Below are 17,469 nucleotides of genomic sequence, written 5' to 3'. Positions count from 1 at the left end.
CCCCACCATGGCTTTTGTCCCTTTTGGTGTCCGAAATGACGCTATTATTCCTCCTTTATTGTTTCCATATTTGTAGTCCACTTGACCAAATTACCCTTGTTAAGGTTCGTAAGTTACGATTGCATCCTTCAGGGGAATGTTGTGAGTAGTGTGACAGGTGGCAGAACAAGAAATGGGAAAGAAAGAGTAGGAAGGAATAAAGGGTAAGCTTTTAAATCAGAGATACAATCGATGCAACTAATGAAAGGATGCTCACACATGAGATATGAAAGTCTTTGTTCTAATAAATGTTAAGGGTATTGGTGATTATGACGGATTTGATAAGATCTTATTTAAAAAGCGCAACACTTCTATTAAAATAGAAACAAAGAGAAGATGAAGGAATTCGTGTAAGTTAGAGAATTATAATGAGTTAAATTTTTTGATTATTTTCAAATTATCAAATCAAACGTGTTAAACATTTCAAATGCAGGATTTATATTCTAAGGTTATTTTCATTCTTTCCTATTGGAATATAACTTTACCGATATAGATTTTTTCTGTTTTTTATTTTTTTAAATTAAAAATTATGTATTAATTAATAAATTAAATATTTAAATATAATTTTATTGACATAAATTAGTTTCATTGCTCTACGTAGTTTTGTTGCTATTGAAGAGATGATATATTAATAGCCAGAAATTAGGTTCTATACTTAAAAAGATTGAAATATAATAGTTTGTATAAATTGACAAGTGAATGCTCTGCGTTTTTGCATAAGCTTTGGGATTGGGATGATGGGAAAGGGGCAGGATGGGACATTGAAATCAAGAGAGGCAGACGGGGGGGAAAAACCAGAAGAAATGGCAGTGTAAGAAAATAGGTAGAGAAACAGGGGGCAAGGGAGAAGAAGGGAATGGGCAGAAGTCATAATCAGGAAGACCCCAGATTGTCTCCTCATTAGTGGATCTTCGCACGTTATTGAAGTTCAAAGGGTCTTTAGCCAGTAAGCACTAAGCAGCGGCATAGCCATAGCCCTCTCTTCACAAAGAAGAAAAAGTAATAAATAATAAAAAAAAAAGAAAGAGAGAGACAGAGAGAGAGTGAAGGAGATTTTCTTCTTTTATTTTACTAGCAGTAGTAACAGTACAGTGCTTTTTAGTTTTTCCAGCTTTTTGTGGTTTTGGGGGGATTGGTTTGAGAAAGAGAAAAGAAAAGGAAAAGAAAACCGCCAGCTGAGCTCTCGGCATATGCTTTCACTGCACACCAACAACAACAACAACCCAACCGACTCTTTCTTTCTCTCTTAGTAGCTTTTTGAAGCTTTCAAGCCCTGAAAAAGGTTTCAGCCCGAAATAGTTCTCAGGGTCTTTTCAGTTTTCTCTATAGCAAGCTACCATTTTTACATTAGCTTTATCCTCAGCTATAATCAATAAACCAATCACAACTGTGGGTTTAGCTTTCCTTTGTTTTTTTTTTTTTTTAATTTTTTCTTTATAAAAAGAAGAGGAAATTCCAGCTGGTGGATTCTGCCGTCTTTCCTTGTCATTTTCGTTTGATTCTTGAGCTAAAGCTTTGGGATTTTGCAAGAAAAAAAAAAGGGGTTGCTTTATATTTTCAGGAAAAACAAAGAGAGGAAAAAGGCTTCAGTTGCAAAAACAAAACTTCTTGCTTTGTTTGTTTTTGTCAAGTTTTTCTCTTACAAAACCAAAATACACGGATTCAATCAAATTATGAAACTTGTAGCTTGAATTGTATAGATATGAGTGTATATGCATTCTTATAACACATACAAAATTTCCGTATTTCTGAAATGTAGCTGTATGAGAAACCTTCATTAAATTTCCAAGTTCAAAACTTCAAACATTTGGCTCTCACTAAAATTAAGCCTCTTTTGTTTTGCCACAAAATTTGGATAGTGCTTCTTTTTAGGTTCTACATTGGGTTGATTTGATGATTTTGTTTGAGATTTAGTGCAAACCCATGAAGAATCTATACTGGTTTAAGCAAATCTCCAACAATGTTAGGTCAGAGAGGAGGCTTTCACTTGGAGAATACAAAAGAGCAATTTCTTGGTCCAAGTATTTGGTTTCCTCTGGCGCTGAGATAAAGGGGGAAGGAGAAGAAGAATGGAGTGCTGATATGTCACAGTTGTTTATTGGCAACAAGTTTGCTTCGGGGAGACATAGTAGGATTTACAGAGGGATATATAAGCAAAGAGATGTAGCAATTAAACTTATAAGCCAGCCTGAGGAGGATGCGAATTTGGCTAACTTACTTGAGAAACAGTTCATTTCTGAGGTGGCTTTGCTTTTTCATTTGAGGCATCCCAATATTATTACTGTAAGTTCTATCTGCTTATTTGATATTTTCTTGCCTGCATTATGTTTCCGTTGAAAAGGATCATGGTTTTCCATTTATGTTGAATAATGTATTTTCTGTGTGGTTTGTGTGCGTACAATGTGTGGGAGAGGGAGGAGAGGAAGGATGGGGTGGGGGGAGAATGTGATGTGGATGACATAAAGAAACATAGTGCTATGCAATTTGATTTTGTGATTTTATTGTGATCACATTCATAACTTTATCAGGTAAGAGTTTAGTGAAAAAGATTGCTGATAATTAATGGATCATGACATATCTGATAGGAAAGCAACTTTCCAGGAATGAGAATTGGCTTAAAATAGTTGGGGGAATCACACTTCTTTTCCTTGAAAAGGAAGAATGTGCTTATTTTCCCTTTAAAAGATTCCAACTTAAAAGGTCGTAAAGGTCTTAGCCTTTTGAAATGAGTCAACACCAATATTGAGCGATACAGCTGAAGTAGCCTCTCTTTCTTTCAAATTTGTGACCCTTTTCTTTTCTCCTTACCATTTAGCCACTTTTTTGTTTGGTTAGATTTGGATTTTTGTTCCTTCTTTATTTTTTCGGGGGGAAGGGATCATGAAAACTGTTGAACTACTTCTGTTGGCATTTATTGAGCCTTGTTATCATACCTATCCATGACTTATTACCCATGTGCAATATTTATTACTCTTACTCTTTCACTCCTCTTGATAAGAAGGGGTTACAACTCCTGCCTGTGTCATTGAATTGACTTACTCTGAGAATGTGGATTCTCATCTGGTCCTGATGTATAAAGTCTGGCATCAGAATCAGATGTGGCCATAAGATAGGAAAATTAATTCTCACTAGTGAGATGGTGCCAGATGGGAAAGAATAACCAGACTCTGATGCCCAGAGGTGTCTGTTTATTATCTTAAATTGATTGTTTTTGTGTGGGCAAACCAGTTCCCAAGATATTTGTCTCACTTTGAGCTTCTGTATAGGTCAGCCTCTATGATTATTGAGGTTAGGAGTTTCTTCCCTTTTTTTTGGGGGTGGTGGATGAGTGGACGCTGTGAATGGACCACAAATGTGCTTGTATGGCTGCATATTTAAGTTTATCTCTTGAGTCGTAGGCATGAATTATGATCTAGCTATTAATTCTGTCCCCCTTACATCTAGGTTTTAGAGACTGGTAAGTTCAACTGCAGATTCCTGTCCTAGCAGTTGGTTGTTATCATTAAGGGTCATTTATCATAGTCTGGCTTACTGATGCTCTCTCAGGGAATTTTTAGATATAAAAGTTTGTATATTTGACTTCTTGTGTTAACATTTAAATTGTTGAAGAAGTTAACATAAGTTACATTTGTTGAACATACACTTGCATGTCAAGCAACTGATTCCCCCCACCCCCTCATTTTTCCCCTCGGTAATCATGAAATATGTTTGAAACAGAAAAAGAATGAAGAGAAGGCCTGAATCACTTAAACCTACAGACTCATGCCTCTTACTGCCTATCAGCATTGCTAGCAATCATCTATATATATCGCAGTCTTATAGCCTGAACTTTTTGTGCACGACAAGCAACTGCTGGTCTTAATATATAGATGCTTGTGGCTTCCAGTCTCTTCTAATTAACTAATTGTTGTTACTTTATCCTCCAATCAGTTCATTGCAGCTTGTAAGAAACCTCCTGTGTTCTGTATAATCACCGAGTATCTTGCTGGTGGTTCGCTAAGAAAGTACCTGCACCAGCAGGAGCCATATTCAGTCCCACTCAATTTAGTTCTCAAATTAGCTCTCGACATTGCACGTGGGATGCGGTACCTTCATTCAGAAGGAATACTCCACAGGGATCTCAAATCAGAAAATTTACTCCTTGGAGAAGATATGTGTGTGAAGGTGGCAGATTTTGGTATTTCATGCTTAGAATCTCAGTGTGGTAGTGCAAAGGGATTTACAGGTACATATCGTTGGATGGCACCTGAAATGATTAAAGAGAAACATCATACGAAGAAAGTTGATGTTTATAGTTTTGGCATAGTCCTCTGGGAGCTTTTAACAGCTCTGACACCATTTGACAACATGACTCCAGAACAGGCTGCATTTGCAGTCTGCCAAAAGGTAAAGCACCTGACTTGTTTTTGGTATGAAGCTTCCATGTTATTAAGATTCTCTCCTTTGACCACTGGCTAGCCGTATTTTTGGTTTTATTTCTCGCAATCCTTTTTTTCTTCTTTTTTAAGGTCATGGATTAATTCTGATTTGTCAATTATATTGGAAATAGGAAGCTGGATGGTGATAACCCAATATAATTTATGTTGAGGGGTTATCTAACTCACATATGAAGATGACAGTTGGGGGGCCATTCTCAGTAACTGATTACTATTACAAACACCAGATTCCACCCCATCTTCCTTCTCTTTTATCATAATGGAAGTTTTAATAGGCTAATATTTTGCTGAAATATGCTTTAGGGGAATTTTTGATTTGATGAAATTTTCATCTTCGAAAACTTTCACCTTTCCAAGCTAGATGATACCATGAAAATGGTAAATGCCTGAATATTGTCTGCTTCCGAATACTGGTTACTGAATGGACTCACTGGTATGTTTTCATTGATAAGTGGTTGGGGAAGCAAAGACTTGAAGATAGTTGCTTCCTTTTAAGCTAAGATGGAGCAGTAAAATATAGGACGCAGATGTAGTGTGAGACATAACTATCTGAAAAAAATTATGATAAAGCCATAGAAGAACCTAACTTCGTGGAACCCATTGTTGGGGAGTTTGGTATAACAAATAAGACATGGGGATCTGAAATAATGAGTGTTATGATGATTACAACATGGCATGATGGCAAGGCAAGAGAAGTTGAGAAAGATTAGATGCTAAAATATGATTGAATTTGGATGAAGTACCATGAATATAAGTAGGCCTGGAACACCTTTTAAGTTTACTGAGAAATCATGCAACTAGATAGAGGATATGACTTCAATTAAAGAATTTGGAAATAGTTTGTGGGACAGTGTACCCTTTTTTTTATTTGCTTGGGGCTGACATATCCCATACCACATGTGAACATCTTTTCCCATATTATGCATGAATTAATCATTGCTCTATAGTCCTATAATTAGGCGATGGTAGCATGGATCATCAAGAAAGAATATGAAAGGCAGTGACGCACCATCTAAAATCAATACTTCAAATTGGCGTTGAATTGAGTATGAGAGACAAATCTTTCTTTATCCTGATTGCTGACATGCTTCTCTTCAGTGTGAAACCGTAAGTGGAGCACATTCTCACTTATTCATCTACATGTCAAAAAAAAAAAAAAAATCTGTTCCAGCCACAGATTTATTTTACATCACTGTTTTTTCCTTGTTAACCATAACATCTTAAACACCAATAACCAGCAATTTCTTGCGGCTTTTTCAACTATTGAGACAGTGGGCATGCTATAAATGACTATTTCAGTTGAATCAATTTAAACAATGTGAAAGGAGGGGCCTTTATGCCTTTTTGTTGGTAAGGATGGGCAGAATGTTAGTCGTTTAGTTTCTGATGTTAGCATGTGAGAATTGAGATGGACTCACTATGGAAAATGGGCAGTGTAGTAATCCTCCCATCGTATGGCAATGATGCAACCTTACTGAGTTGCTGAATATAGGATAGGGTAATGTGCTTAATTTAAGAAATGGCTTACTGGGTGGATGTATTGTGCTCAGTTTCGTTTTGCCATTTCGTCTTCCGTAAGTGGTGCATTGACTGCATTCCATGCATGGATAATAAAGTCTCTATTATCTATCTGTGATATATCTTTTCCAATACATTGTGAGTGCATGACACTACACAGAAACAAAATACAGTTCATTTGCTCAGTGAACAGTTCGTATCACCCTATCATATTGCCTCATTGTTTGCATTGCTCTTTTCCCTCCGCTCTTTTGTCCCTTGTATGTTCTGATTTTCCCTGCATTGGTATATCTAGAAACAGAGAAAAGTATAAGGCAAAATAAACGTTGTACAAACACTTCAGAAGATATTTCAGTCTTATCCTTCTTTGAGACCTTGGATATTAGGATGACACTTAATTTACTTCATCATGTGATTACATTTTTTGAGTGTTATTCAGTCTGAATTAAGTGATTTTATAATTTAAGCCGTGATTTTCTTTCCAATCATGATTAGTTTGTAATGTTATGTCTTATACAATGAGAACTTTCAACCTAAATTAATATAATTCTCTAAATATGGAAGCCCAATAAAGATGCATGAATTATGCACCATAAATAATAGGGAGTAAATATAATTGGAAGGTTGCACTGTAACCTGTGATTCTATGTTGCAGTATGTTACATGTTACAGGTGACACTGAAGTGTAGTTTTTTAGTTTCCAAGTATATTTGTCTTGCCATATAGTTACAGTGTGGGTTTAGAGTGCTTTAAGAATTGTGCATAGAATCTTCTCTTAAGCTCCTATCCTGCTTCTCATAGGATAAAATGCAGAACCTTTCAGCATCAGCATAGTAGTAGCTGCATAAACTTCTACGAATAATTATCTTGGTTGCTATTACTTCATTTGCAGCATAATGTGTATAGTCTGAGTTCAAATATCACTCATTCCTGAATTTCCAGGGGGGCATGAGCAGGAGTGTTGGATGACTGGTGCTCTTCTCCTGATGAAGTTTCACCTATAGTGTAAAATGATTTTCTTTATCTTATGTCTTCTGGGTTTTTAATGCAGAATGCAAGACCACCGCTACCCTCCTCATGCCCTCTTGCATTTAGTCATCTCATCAACCGATGCTGGTCAAGCAATCCAGAGAAACGACCACACTTTAATGAGATAGTTTCAATTTTGGAACGCTATGCAGAGTCCCTTGAAGAGGATCCGGAATTTTTCTCAACTTATAAACCTTCTCCTGATCATGCTATTTTGAGATGCCTACCGAAATGCATTGCCGGGCACTATTGATGTGCTTCTTTTAAAGCTTAGGAACTCTTGTTAAATGATGTGTGATGCTCAGTGTACCATATTCATTACCTGTGTAGGTAGGGCTTCAGATGTTCAATCAAACCTATATATATATTGGAACTGAAGTAGTTCCTTTTGATTGGTATGTTTTATGCTTCTATCCCACATATTCCTTCTCTATTCTTCTCTTCAAAATTTGTGAGTCAAATATGAAGGTTTTCATTCAGAAAGGCAATTTCCATGCAACCTAGTATCACTTCGGTGCAATGCTCACTTTCACAGCAGTGAGAAGAGTTATTATATTTAATATGCCTTCAAAAATAATTGAGACAGTTTGGCCGAGTGGTCTAAGGCGCCAGATTTAGGCTCTGGTCCGAAAGGGCGTGGGTTCAAATCCCACAGCTGTCATATTTTTGGATTACTTTTTTTACTATTTAATTACAATTAGGGAGAGATGAAAAAAAGGAAATCAATAAAAAAGTTGTGAGGGAATTTATTAATTTTTGTTAATATTTAAGGTTAAGTGTTTAAAGATTTTTAACTTTAATATTTAATTACAATTAGGGAGAGATGAAAAAAAGGAAATCAATAAAAAAGTTGTGAGGGAATTTATTAATTATTAAATTTTTTTTAATACTTAAGGTTAAGTGTTTAAAGATTTTTAACTTTATCTTATTCATGAAGTGACAACATTTGATTAGCGGATAATGTAATAAAATTATACACAATCAATACATCAAATATAAATTTTATTTTAAATTTAATATGTACCAATAGAAGCATTAATAAACCGAATCAGACAAGATTAGTTGACACCTCTAAAAATTATGTTTGAACTCAATCCCAATTGATCTATATTATTAAAACATAAGTTTGACACATAAATATTTGAGTCGAGACAAATAAAGTAGGTTATTCAATTACAAAATATTCACTCTCATCCTTAACTCCTAACATAGTATTATTATTAGTCATTCATAACCTTTCCTCTCCTTCATTAATGATTTTAACTCAATTTTGTTTATACATCAATTGAAACCAAGTGCTTAAACCCAAGGTGGCAAGTTATGATTAATTTGTAAGTTGGGAGAGAGTTGAAAGGTCTCTGTTTTGATTATTCAACTGTTGACTATGATTTCAGCTAATCTAGAAACTTGGTGCTCTATCATTCTTTGGCCTGCCAAAACACAACACCTACTTCACATTCCCTCTTCTTATCTTCACAAGTAAGACTTTGGGTGGCCAAAATCATCAAAAGATTATTTGAAAGAACAATAAATAATAATTAAAAAAAAGGGTTCAAACCCTAAGTCTAGGTGGTCCAATAAGTAAATGAGTATCTTTATAGACCCCACTAGGAAAGATCATTGAGATATGTATATATTTTTTGGGGGGTACTAAGTCCCATACTCCCATTATCATTGGGTTCCCATCTTTTAAACATTGTAAATTAACTCTCTAACCCCAATAATTATTCAAAAGGTTTTGCACCCTTTTTTTGTTTATTTTTTCCACCTATATAGTCCTTTTTCATAACTTGGTTTTAGGCTTTTAGCATCTGAAATTCTCAAAGGAATGGTAAAAAGTACTTGCCATAATGACCTAAAAGTTTGTTGTCTAAAGCCAAATATTTAGGTGTCTTGTGATTCCGAGATCCCTTTTACAAATTTAATAAAAATAGCAAATGAATTTTTAATTAATAAACGATAAAATTGTAAAAAAAAAAAAAGAGAAATGTCATTTATATAATTTTTTTTATGAAAAATAAAGAGATTCGAGATTTACTATTTAAATAGAAAATATATGTACGTACAATTAAACCGTATATTCAAGTATGCACTAATTTGAAATTATTATGATCACTTATCAATACCATTATTGTGATGGTACTAGTACTAATACCAATCATATAATGAAATTCATTAAAAACAAGAGAGTATTGCTTTCCAATTATGGACATTTACTCTATAGAGATCAGGCAGTGCATGAGCCATGCCAATTGCTTCTTGGGCAAAGACTTGCATTTCACAAAATAAGTCAAAATAAATAAATAAATGCTCTACGCATGAAATGAAAATGGAGCCCGAGAAAGTGGGTGAAAATTAATAAATTACAATCATTTTGAAATAAATATACCAACAAACAGGTTCTCTACCCTGGATTGTTTGCACTTAAGAGCTTGTTTTGTTTGTCGTCTTTTTCCCTTCTATATTGGTGTGATGATGAGCACACACACCCACTCTTGCATGCCCTTTAAATGCTTCTTCACTCAAACTTTTTACCAACACTTACTATCCTCAGAATACGAAATGAAATCAACCAAAGTACAAATATCTTATTTTTATTAATATACATACCATTTTGGATTGATCTGAAAGGCAAAACAGCTTTTCTACCTTGAATGTTCCATGGTTGGATTTGAGGAAAAGAAAGTAGAAGAAGCACAGTATTAATATGGGTTGATATGAAGAATTTTCCAATGCAGGGTTTCACTAGGAAAGTTCATGGGATTGTCTCCACCGACAAATACATATAACTTCCATAGGACCCAAAGCTTAAATAAAAAAGTACATGTACCCTTTGGTAGAATAATTGAGTGAGTGAAACACTGAAACTACATGCAAATCCTTAAAAAAAAAGAAACAGTATCACATCTGCTGTTTAAAGTTGGTGCCACAGTGCTGCATGTCTTGCTTTCTGCCATGGAAATGAAAAGGTCAAAAAAAAAAAAAAGAACAAAGAGAGTTGTGCTTTAGATTTCATCTTGCATAATTTGAGAAAAAAAAAGGAAAAGACATAAGTTTGCTGAAAGTAGATTTCAAGTGCAAGGGAAGGGAAGTAAACTTCAGGACTGTGACACTTTGTCTATATAAAAGCTAACATTGCACCCAAAATACAATGAAGAAGTCAAAAATCGCTTTCGAGTCTCGACTCCCAACTCAACTAAAGGGTATTCTCGTCCAACTGGAAACTACATGAACTATTAGCAACTTGCCATGTGGCAAGTTCCCATGGAAAACTGAAAAAACAGACAAGAAACAGATCGGCAGTTGCAGGCCGCGCGGGTTTTGGGTTTGGGAAGAAGTCGCCGTCCCTCTTTTCTTTCTGACATTCTAACCCCTGCAATCTACAACCCCCCCACATTTATATAGTATTGTCTTACAGCTTGATTTTCTCATTTTGCCCTTTGTCTTTCCCTGGATTTTCCTCCTGTCTCCTTCCCAAGGCTCCATCTTTTATTTATACCAAGCCTCCAAAAGGTAGATTTTTTCTGTGTGTATATAAATCTTTTTTTTTCTCTCTTTCCTGACTATTGTCTTTATTATGTAAAACCCAAAAAAGATATCACCTTGCTTGTTGGTTTAATCATCTTCCATGGCTGTTTTTTGAGGTATTGTCATGGCTCTACTTTTTCCATTACATACCCTTTTTTTTATATCTGGTCAACTGCAATATTTTCTTTGATATTTTGTGGTATTATTTGTGGGTTTTGTTTGTTTTGTTGATTTGCATGATTGGTTTGCCGTATTTCTTGATGAGTTAATCAGTAGTTGGGGTGGATTTGGTTCTGGAAGATCTGATTGAGGAACATTGACTTCTCTAACTATATATGCTTTTGCGTATTAAGTGAGGTTTCAACAGAAATAGGTTATGATGAGTTTCTTAAAAGGTTGAACTTTTGATGTTATTATGGGGTTGTTGATATGTTTCTAGTTATGTTTTGGTTTCTATAGTTTGTATGAAGTTGGATATGTTGTGAAAATTTATGCTTTCTTCTGCTAGGATCTGGCGTTTCAATTGTTTGATAGGTTTGGTCTGTGTTTGAAACTTTCTGGTGCAGATAGAATTTTGTGAGTTTGGTTACACGAAGATGCCCGGACTTATCATGGATGAAATTAAAGAGGAAGCAGTGACGAATGAAGTGAATGGGACTTCCGCACACAAGGAAAATTCTGCTTCGAATAAGTCCCCTAAGAGTACGCCAAGTCCACGAAGCCCTCATGGTGCAGATCACCCCATTAATGGGATGGTTCAGGTTGACACCTCCATTGAGCAGCTTTATGAGAATGTGTGTGATATGCAGAGTTCTGATCAGTCGCCCTCGAGGCAGAGCTTTGGATCATATGGTGAAGAATCTCGGATTGATTCAGAATTACGCCATCTTGTTGGAGGGGAGATGAGGGAAGTTGAGATAATGCAAGCGGAGGATGTGGATAAGCCAGAAGATGATACTCGTAGTAATTCCTCTTCTAAGAGGGGAAGCTCATCTAATGCTAAAAAGTCAGGGCAGTTGGACAAGACCCAATCTGCAAGTGTAAAATCTACTTCTTCAGGTCATGCGCAGAAAGCATCTCCGTCACAATTGGACTCTGAAGCATTGACAAAACCCAGTCTGAAGGGAAAAAGTCCACCTGAGAAACCTCCCATCGATAAGCGGAACAGGAGTCTAAAGAAACCTAGCACAGGATCCATGAAGAAAGGAAAAGGGTCAAAGTTGCAAAATGGATCTGAGGATGCATCTGAGTCAGGGTTAGGTAATCCTGATCTCGGACCATTTTTGCTCAAGCAAGCTAGGGATTTGGTTTCTTCAGGAGACAATCCCCAGAAAGCTCTTGAATTAGCACTTCGAGCAGTAAAAGCATATGAACTTTGCGCCAACGGAAAACCCAGTTTAGAACTGGTCATGTGTTTGCATGTCACAGCGGCAATATATTGCAGCTTAGGCCAGTACAGTGAGGCAATTCCTCTTCTTGAGCAATCAATTGAGATTCCATTGATTGATGAAGGCCAAGAGCACGCCCTTGCTAAATTTGCTGGTCATATGCAGTTGGGCGACACTCATGCCATGCTAGGACAGCTTGAAAACTCAATAACTTGTTACAGCACTGGTTTTGAAGTCCAGAAACAAGTTCTGGGAGAAGCAGATCCCAGAGTTGGTGAGACCTGCAGGTATTTGGCTGAAGCTTATGTTCAGGCACTGCAATTTGATGAAGCTCAGAGGCTATGTCAAATGGCTATTGACATTCACAGAGAGCATGGTTCACCGGCTTCTCTTGAAGAAGCAGCAGATAGGAGGCTCATGGGTCTCATATGTGAAACAAAGGGAGACCATGAAGCTGCTTTGGAGCATCTTGTTTTAGCCAGTATGGCCATGGTGGCAAATGGCCAGGAGGCAGAGGTGGCTTCTGTTGATTGCAGCATTGGAGACACTTACTTATCTTTGTCGCGATACGATGAGGCTGTTTTTGCATATCAGAAAGCACTCACAGCTTTTAAGACAACCAAAGGAGAGAATCATCCAGCTATGGGGTCTGTCTTTGTCCGGTTGGCTGATTTGTATAACAGGACAGGGAAATTAAGGGAATCAAAATCATACTGCGAGAATGCCCTCCGAATCTATGAAAAGCCCATGCCTGGGATCCCTCCAGAGGAGATTGCAAGTGGCCTCACAGATGTCTCTGCTATTTATGAATCAATGAACGACCTTGATCAGGCAATCAATTTGCTACAAAGGGCCTTAAAAATATACAATGATGCTCCTGGTCAGCAAAGTACAATTGCTGGAATTGAAGCCCAGATGGGAGTAATGTATTACGTGTTGGGGAATTATTCTGAATCTTACAACTCCTTCAAAAGTGCCATTTCGAAGCTACGTGCATGTGGAGAGAGGAAATCTGCCTTCTTTGGCATTGCTCTCAATCAAATGGGGCTGGCTTGTGTGCAACGCTATTCTATAAATGAGGCTGTTGAGTTGTTTGAAGAAGCCAAGAGCATTTTGGAGCAAGAGTGTGGACCATACCACCCTGATACACTCGGGGTATGTAGTAATCTAGCCGGCACTTATGACGCTATTGGCAGGTGTGCAACTTATTTTCTTCTTTTATTCCTTTCCTGCCAATCTCAGTTATATACATAATTGTAAAAATCCACAACACTCCACACTTCCCCCATTTTCCGCATTTTCCTTTTATAAGAAATAAAAGGGGAAGATATGCAAAATTCTTCTTTTATTTGTAGTTAAGTTATTAACTTTCAAAAAAAAAATATTTGTAGTTAAGTTATTATTCCGCTGGCTTTCCCTGAGTTATGCTAGGTATACTACACGAAATATGAATGTAGACAATATTCAACTGAACAACTACCATTCTACTTAATTCTGGCAGCTGATGAATTCTGAGCACAATTTTTAATGCTCTTTCTACCGTGTTGTTGTGATATATGCTATTAACACAGGTTGGATGATGCCATTGAAATCCTGGAGTATGTTGTTGAGGTGAGAGAGGAAAAGGTTGGGACGGCAAATCCTGAGGTTTATGATGAGAAGAAAAGGTTGGCTGAATTACTAAAAGAAGCAGGAAGAGTTCGGAGCAGAAAAGCCAGATCATTGGAAACCCTTCTTGATGACAATCCTCATAATGGAAACGGTGAGGCAATTAAGGTGTGATACGGATGGATTTATGTATTTATAGATGAACATGATGTATTATAGGACTCGTTAAAATGAGAAAAAGAAAGAAAGAAAGAAAAAGAAGAAAAGAATAGATGTTTATCGGTTTTCTGTTTGATTTTTGGCATGGGGATGGTTATAATGGGTGGTAAGGTGGAACGAAATAACTGTCTAGCAGGGTTTTGGTTGTATTATTTATTGTAATTCTATATTGATTAAAGGTTGCTTTTAGATTATTTTTTTTATCATTTGTGAAGTAATTTCTATTCAAACAGCTGAAGTATGGATCTGCTTGCGGTGGTAGAGTAAAGATTCTTAGATCAGATGTCTGTAATAAGATGCTGTAATAATGTCAAACAAAATCTTATGATGTAATTCATCCTTTTTTATTCAGCTGATTGATTGCTAATCCTGTTATAAATTTTTTAAAGACCAGGGCCGCCTGTCTTGCAGGCTTGTGTTTCATGTCAATGTAGGTTCCTGCTTCCTACTTGGGCAAAGACTATCAATTCATGTCTGTTGGGTTTTTTGGAAACTAGTCATTCAAAAAAGAACTTGGTTGATTCTAGTTTGTGGTTGCTCTCTATTCCCCAAACTGTCCAATTGTACAAGCAAAAAATTTGGAGCCAAAGACAAATTGCACTGAGAGAAGGAAAGAGAGTAGGCATACAGGTATCCTGAGATAAGTTAAACATTGAAAACATTCCAAACATATTTAATCTGGATTCTTACAGATTCAAGGATGTAAACTTCCCTTGGTCATTTAATCGGGAAACTCAATCCCTTGTTTACAGAGGTGGGGACTCTAGGCAGGACAATTGCTTTTTGCCTTTTCCTTAATACAACACTCAACTATCAGGTATCCACCTCTAATCAAAAAGGATGTGGCTCCCTGTTCTCTCGGTCCTTGAAATGCATGCAGGTTGAGAGCTCCGGAAAACCAACTGAACACCTAAATTTTGAAAAAGAAGGGTTAACAAACAAGCAAAAATATACCCTCAAGTTCACCAAGAAAAAACGGCTAGCATGGATACGTTGAGAAGGGCATGTCACAGCTCAATTCATGAATGCCTTCAAGTAAGCTAGTGTTCTTTTTACAGTCATCAGTCTCGTATCTCAGTCCCTCAACCGGCAGACAGCAACTAGCCACCAATGATGGCAGTACAAACCTACCATTAGGTTTACAAGTGTTATCCAGTGGTCTGGTCTGGTTAAATTTTCTATGCACATGTTGCCAGTAATGCAAAAACATTGTCACTCTTAGCAAAGAGCCCTTAAAAATCGGCCACATCAGGCACACAACTTCTTAAGGATAAATTAGGAACATATCCTGCCCCTTTTATTTCTAGTGTTAAATTCTCTACCACAGCATATATCTCCTCTAATTGCTGGTGTGAACAATCACCCGCAACAAATATATGAATGTTGTTATCAATTTCAATCCAACTGCATCCAGGCTGTTTTCTAAGCCCCATGTCTTTAATCTCTGATCTAACCTTAACAACTTCATTCGGTTGTCCCAAATCTTCATAAAGATTTGCGAGGAGGACACGATAACCAATGCTTGTGGCATCAAGTTTGAATATGTGATTGGCCACAACTTTAGCCAGCTTTTCATTGCCATGACTTCTGCAAGATCCAAGAAGTGAACCCCAGACACGATCATCTGGGTCACAAGGCATAGACATGATCAGATCATATGCCTGGTTTAGATGGCCAGCTCGTCCAAGAAGATCAACCATACAAGTATAATGCTCAACTTGAGGCTGAAGTTTGTATCCTTCAACCATGCTTTCAAAAAATTTGCATCCCATAGCAACCATCCCAGCATGGCTGCATGCAGAAAGAAGGGCTGTAAAAGTTACATGGTCAGGCTTCATGCCTGCTTGTTTCATGTTTTCAAAGGAAACAAACATTTTGTCCGTATGGCCATGCATTCCTAAAGCAGATATTATCGAATTCCAGGATACTTCATTTCTTTCATGCATCTTCTCAAATATAATCCATGAGCTATTGATGTCCCCACATTTGGCATAAGCAGCAATTAGAGAATTGCTCACAAGAACATTGGACATCCACCCTTGCCGTATTAAGAAACAATGAACCTCCTTACACAGAATCCTAACTGACAAGTGAGCACAAATAGAGAGAATACATGCAATTGTTACACTATTTGGTCTGATTCCCTCACACTGCATATCACGAAATGCTGCTAAAGCTTCATCAGCCCTCTCATTCTGAGAAAATCCAGATATAAGGGCACTCCATGAGACCAAATCTCTCAGATGTAACCTAGAAAAAACATTTTGAGCAGACTCTATGTCTCTGCATTTTCCATACATATCAACTAGGGCACTAGCAACATAATGATCAGAGATGGATCCTGTTTTAACAGCTAAACAATGAATTTCCATGCCTTTAGACTTAAGAGCCAAGGACGAACATGCTCGCAACACAGCCAAAAGCATCAGAGAATCAGGGAAGCCATATTTCAACAAAAAGTTATGGAACAATTCCAGCGCGACAATGGGACAATCCTTCTGAGCAGAATTTGATATAACTGCACCCCACATGACTGAGTTATCATTTTGAGATCTTCTGAAGATTTTCATAGCAGCTTCAGAATGACAACATTTGAAGTACATCTCGATAAGAGCTGTTTCAATTCTTTTGTCATTTTCTAATCCAAATGCAAATATCAATCTATGAATTTGTTTTCCTATGCCTAAATCTGATAACTCTGAGCACAAAACTAGAACAGCCACTATTGTAGAAGAATCCGGTTGAATCCCTAACTCCAACATCTCAACAAATAATTCCATTGCCTCTGACAAACACTCGTTAGAAACATACCCTGTAATCATCACATTCCAAATCACAGTATTTCTTCTCACTGATTCCTTATTAATTATACTCTTGAAAACATGTTCCGCGTTCCTTACATCTCCACATTTCATGTACATTTCAATCAATCCACTAACCAAAAACTCATCACTTTCCAATCCATTTTTCACAACAAATCCATGAATCTCTCTCCCATGAATCCGTGACTCAATCGAAGCACATGATGAGAGAGCAGAGAGACAACCTACCCGATTCGGGAACATCCCATGTTCCTTAACCATCAAACTAAAGATCATCAACGAATCCAAGTAATCCTCGGATTGACAAAACCCAGAAATCATTGAATTCCATGAAACCAAATCTCTTTCACTCATTTTATCAAACATTTTAACCGCATCTTTGATTTCCCCACATTTAGAGTACATTCCCAAAAGCGCATTCACAACATAAACATCAGCTAAAAATCCTAACTTTAATACATGACCATGAATTTGCCTGCTTCTTTTAACATCAGAAACCCCACCAAATGCTTTAATCAAACAAGGAAAGAACTTAAAATCTTGAACTTGGAAACCATTTTGAAGCATTTCAAGGTAAACCCTTATGGCATCTTCGAACAATCCATTTTCTGTAAACTCCATAATAAGCTTATTCCTTGAAAACCCACGTTGGTATTGCGGTTTCTGAGATGGCTTTTCAAGGAAATTGAGAGAAATGAAGAAAGTTTGAGAATTGCTGAAAACTGAAGATGGTCTTTTGATAAAAGAAATATATTTGGGATAATGAGGTAGCCCAGAAAACAATCGATGATTATCTTGATCCTTAGATTGACGCTGTATATTGAATGAATGGCGATTGAATAGGTTTATAGCTTCCATTTTCTCGAATTCCTCAGAGGCATA

General features: G+C 36.8%; 3 protein-coding genes and 1 non-coding gene across 5 annotated transcripts; 3 read left to right on the top strand and 1 right to left on the bottom strand.

Annotated features, from left to right (window-relative positions):
• The first annotated feature begins 833 nt into the window (after window positions 1-833).
• LOC110422762 (serine/threonine/tyrosine-protein kinase HT1-like) lies at window positions 834-7,433 on the top strand. The gene is made up of 3 exons (XM_021436775.2): window positions 834-2,322; window positions 3,970-4,425; window positions 7,045-7,433. The coding sequence occupies exons 1-3, from the start codon at window positions 1,963-1,965 to the stop codon at window positions 7,273-7,275; spliced, it is 1,047 nt and encodes a 348-aa protein (XP_021292450.1). The 5' UTR covers window positions 834-1,962; the 3' UTR covers window positions 7,276-7,433.
• A 170-nt stretch (window positions 7,434-7,603) lies between these two features.
• Window positions 7,604-7,683, top strand: TRNAL-UAG (transfer RNA leucine (anticodon UAG)). Its single transcript has one exon. It is a non-coding gene; the product is annotated as a tRNA-Leu (tRNA).
• Window positions 7,684-10,262: 2,579 nt separating this feature from the next.
• Window positions 10,263-14,098, top strand: KLCR3 (Tetratricopeptide repeat (TPR)-like superfamily protein). 2 transcript variants are annotated; one of them, XM_021436684.2, is made up of 3 exons: window positions 10,263-10,535; window positions 11,117-13,134; window positions 13,510-14,098. In XM_021436684.2, exons 2-3 carry the CDS (start codon window positions 11,147-11,149, stop codon window positions 13,718-13,720), a joined length of 2,199 nt encoding a protein of 732 aa, XP_021292359.1. In that variant the 5' UTR covers window positions 10,263-10,535; window positions 11,117-11,146; the 3' UTR covers window positions 13,721-14,098. The 2 variants fall into 2 exon arrangements, with proteins under 2 accessions (XP_021292359.1, XP_021292358.1); XM_021436683.2 differs by having other exon boundaries at window positions 10,530-10,666.
• Window positions 14,099-14,458: 360 nt separating this feature from the next.
• Window positions 14,459-17,460, bottom strand: LOC110422457 (pentatricopeptide repeat-containing protein At4g21300-like). Its single transcript, XM_021436379.2, has one exon. It carries the CDS (start codon window positions 17,443-17,445, stop codon window positions 14,998-15,000), a length of 2,448 nt encoding a protein of 815 aa, XP_021292054.1. The 5' UTR covers window positions 17,446-17,460; the 3' UTR covers window positions 14,459-14,997.
• Between the last annotated feature and the right edge of the window lie 9 nt (window positions 17,461-17,469).

The sequence above is a fragment of the Theobroma umbraticum genome, unplaced genomic scaffold, assembly GCF_002168275.2.
Source record: "Theobroma umbraticum cultivar Fairchild unplaced genomic scaffold, ASM216827v3 scaffold_146.0, whole genome shotgun sequence".
In the NCBI taxonomy this organism is placed as follows: Eukaryota; Viridiplantae; Streptophyta; class Magnoliopsida; order Malvales; family Malvaceae; genus Theobroma; species Theobroma umbraticum.
Note: the sequence above shows the minus strand (reverse complement) of the source record. Positions and strands in the feature narration are given on the sequence as shown.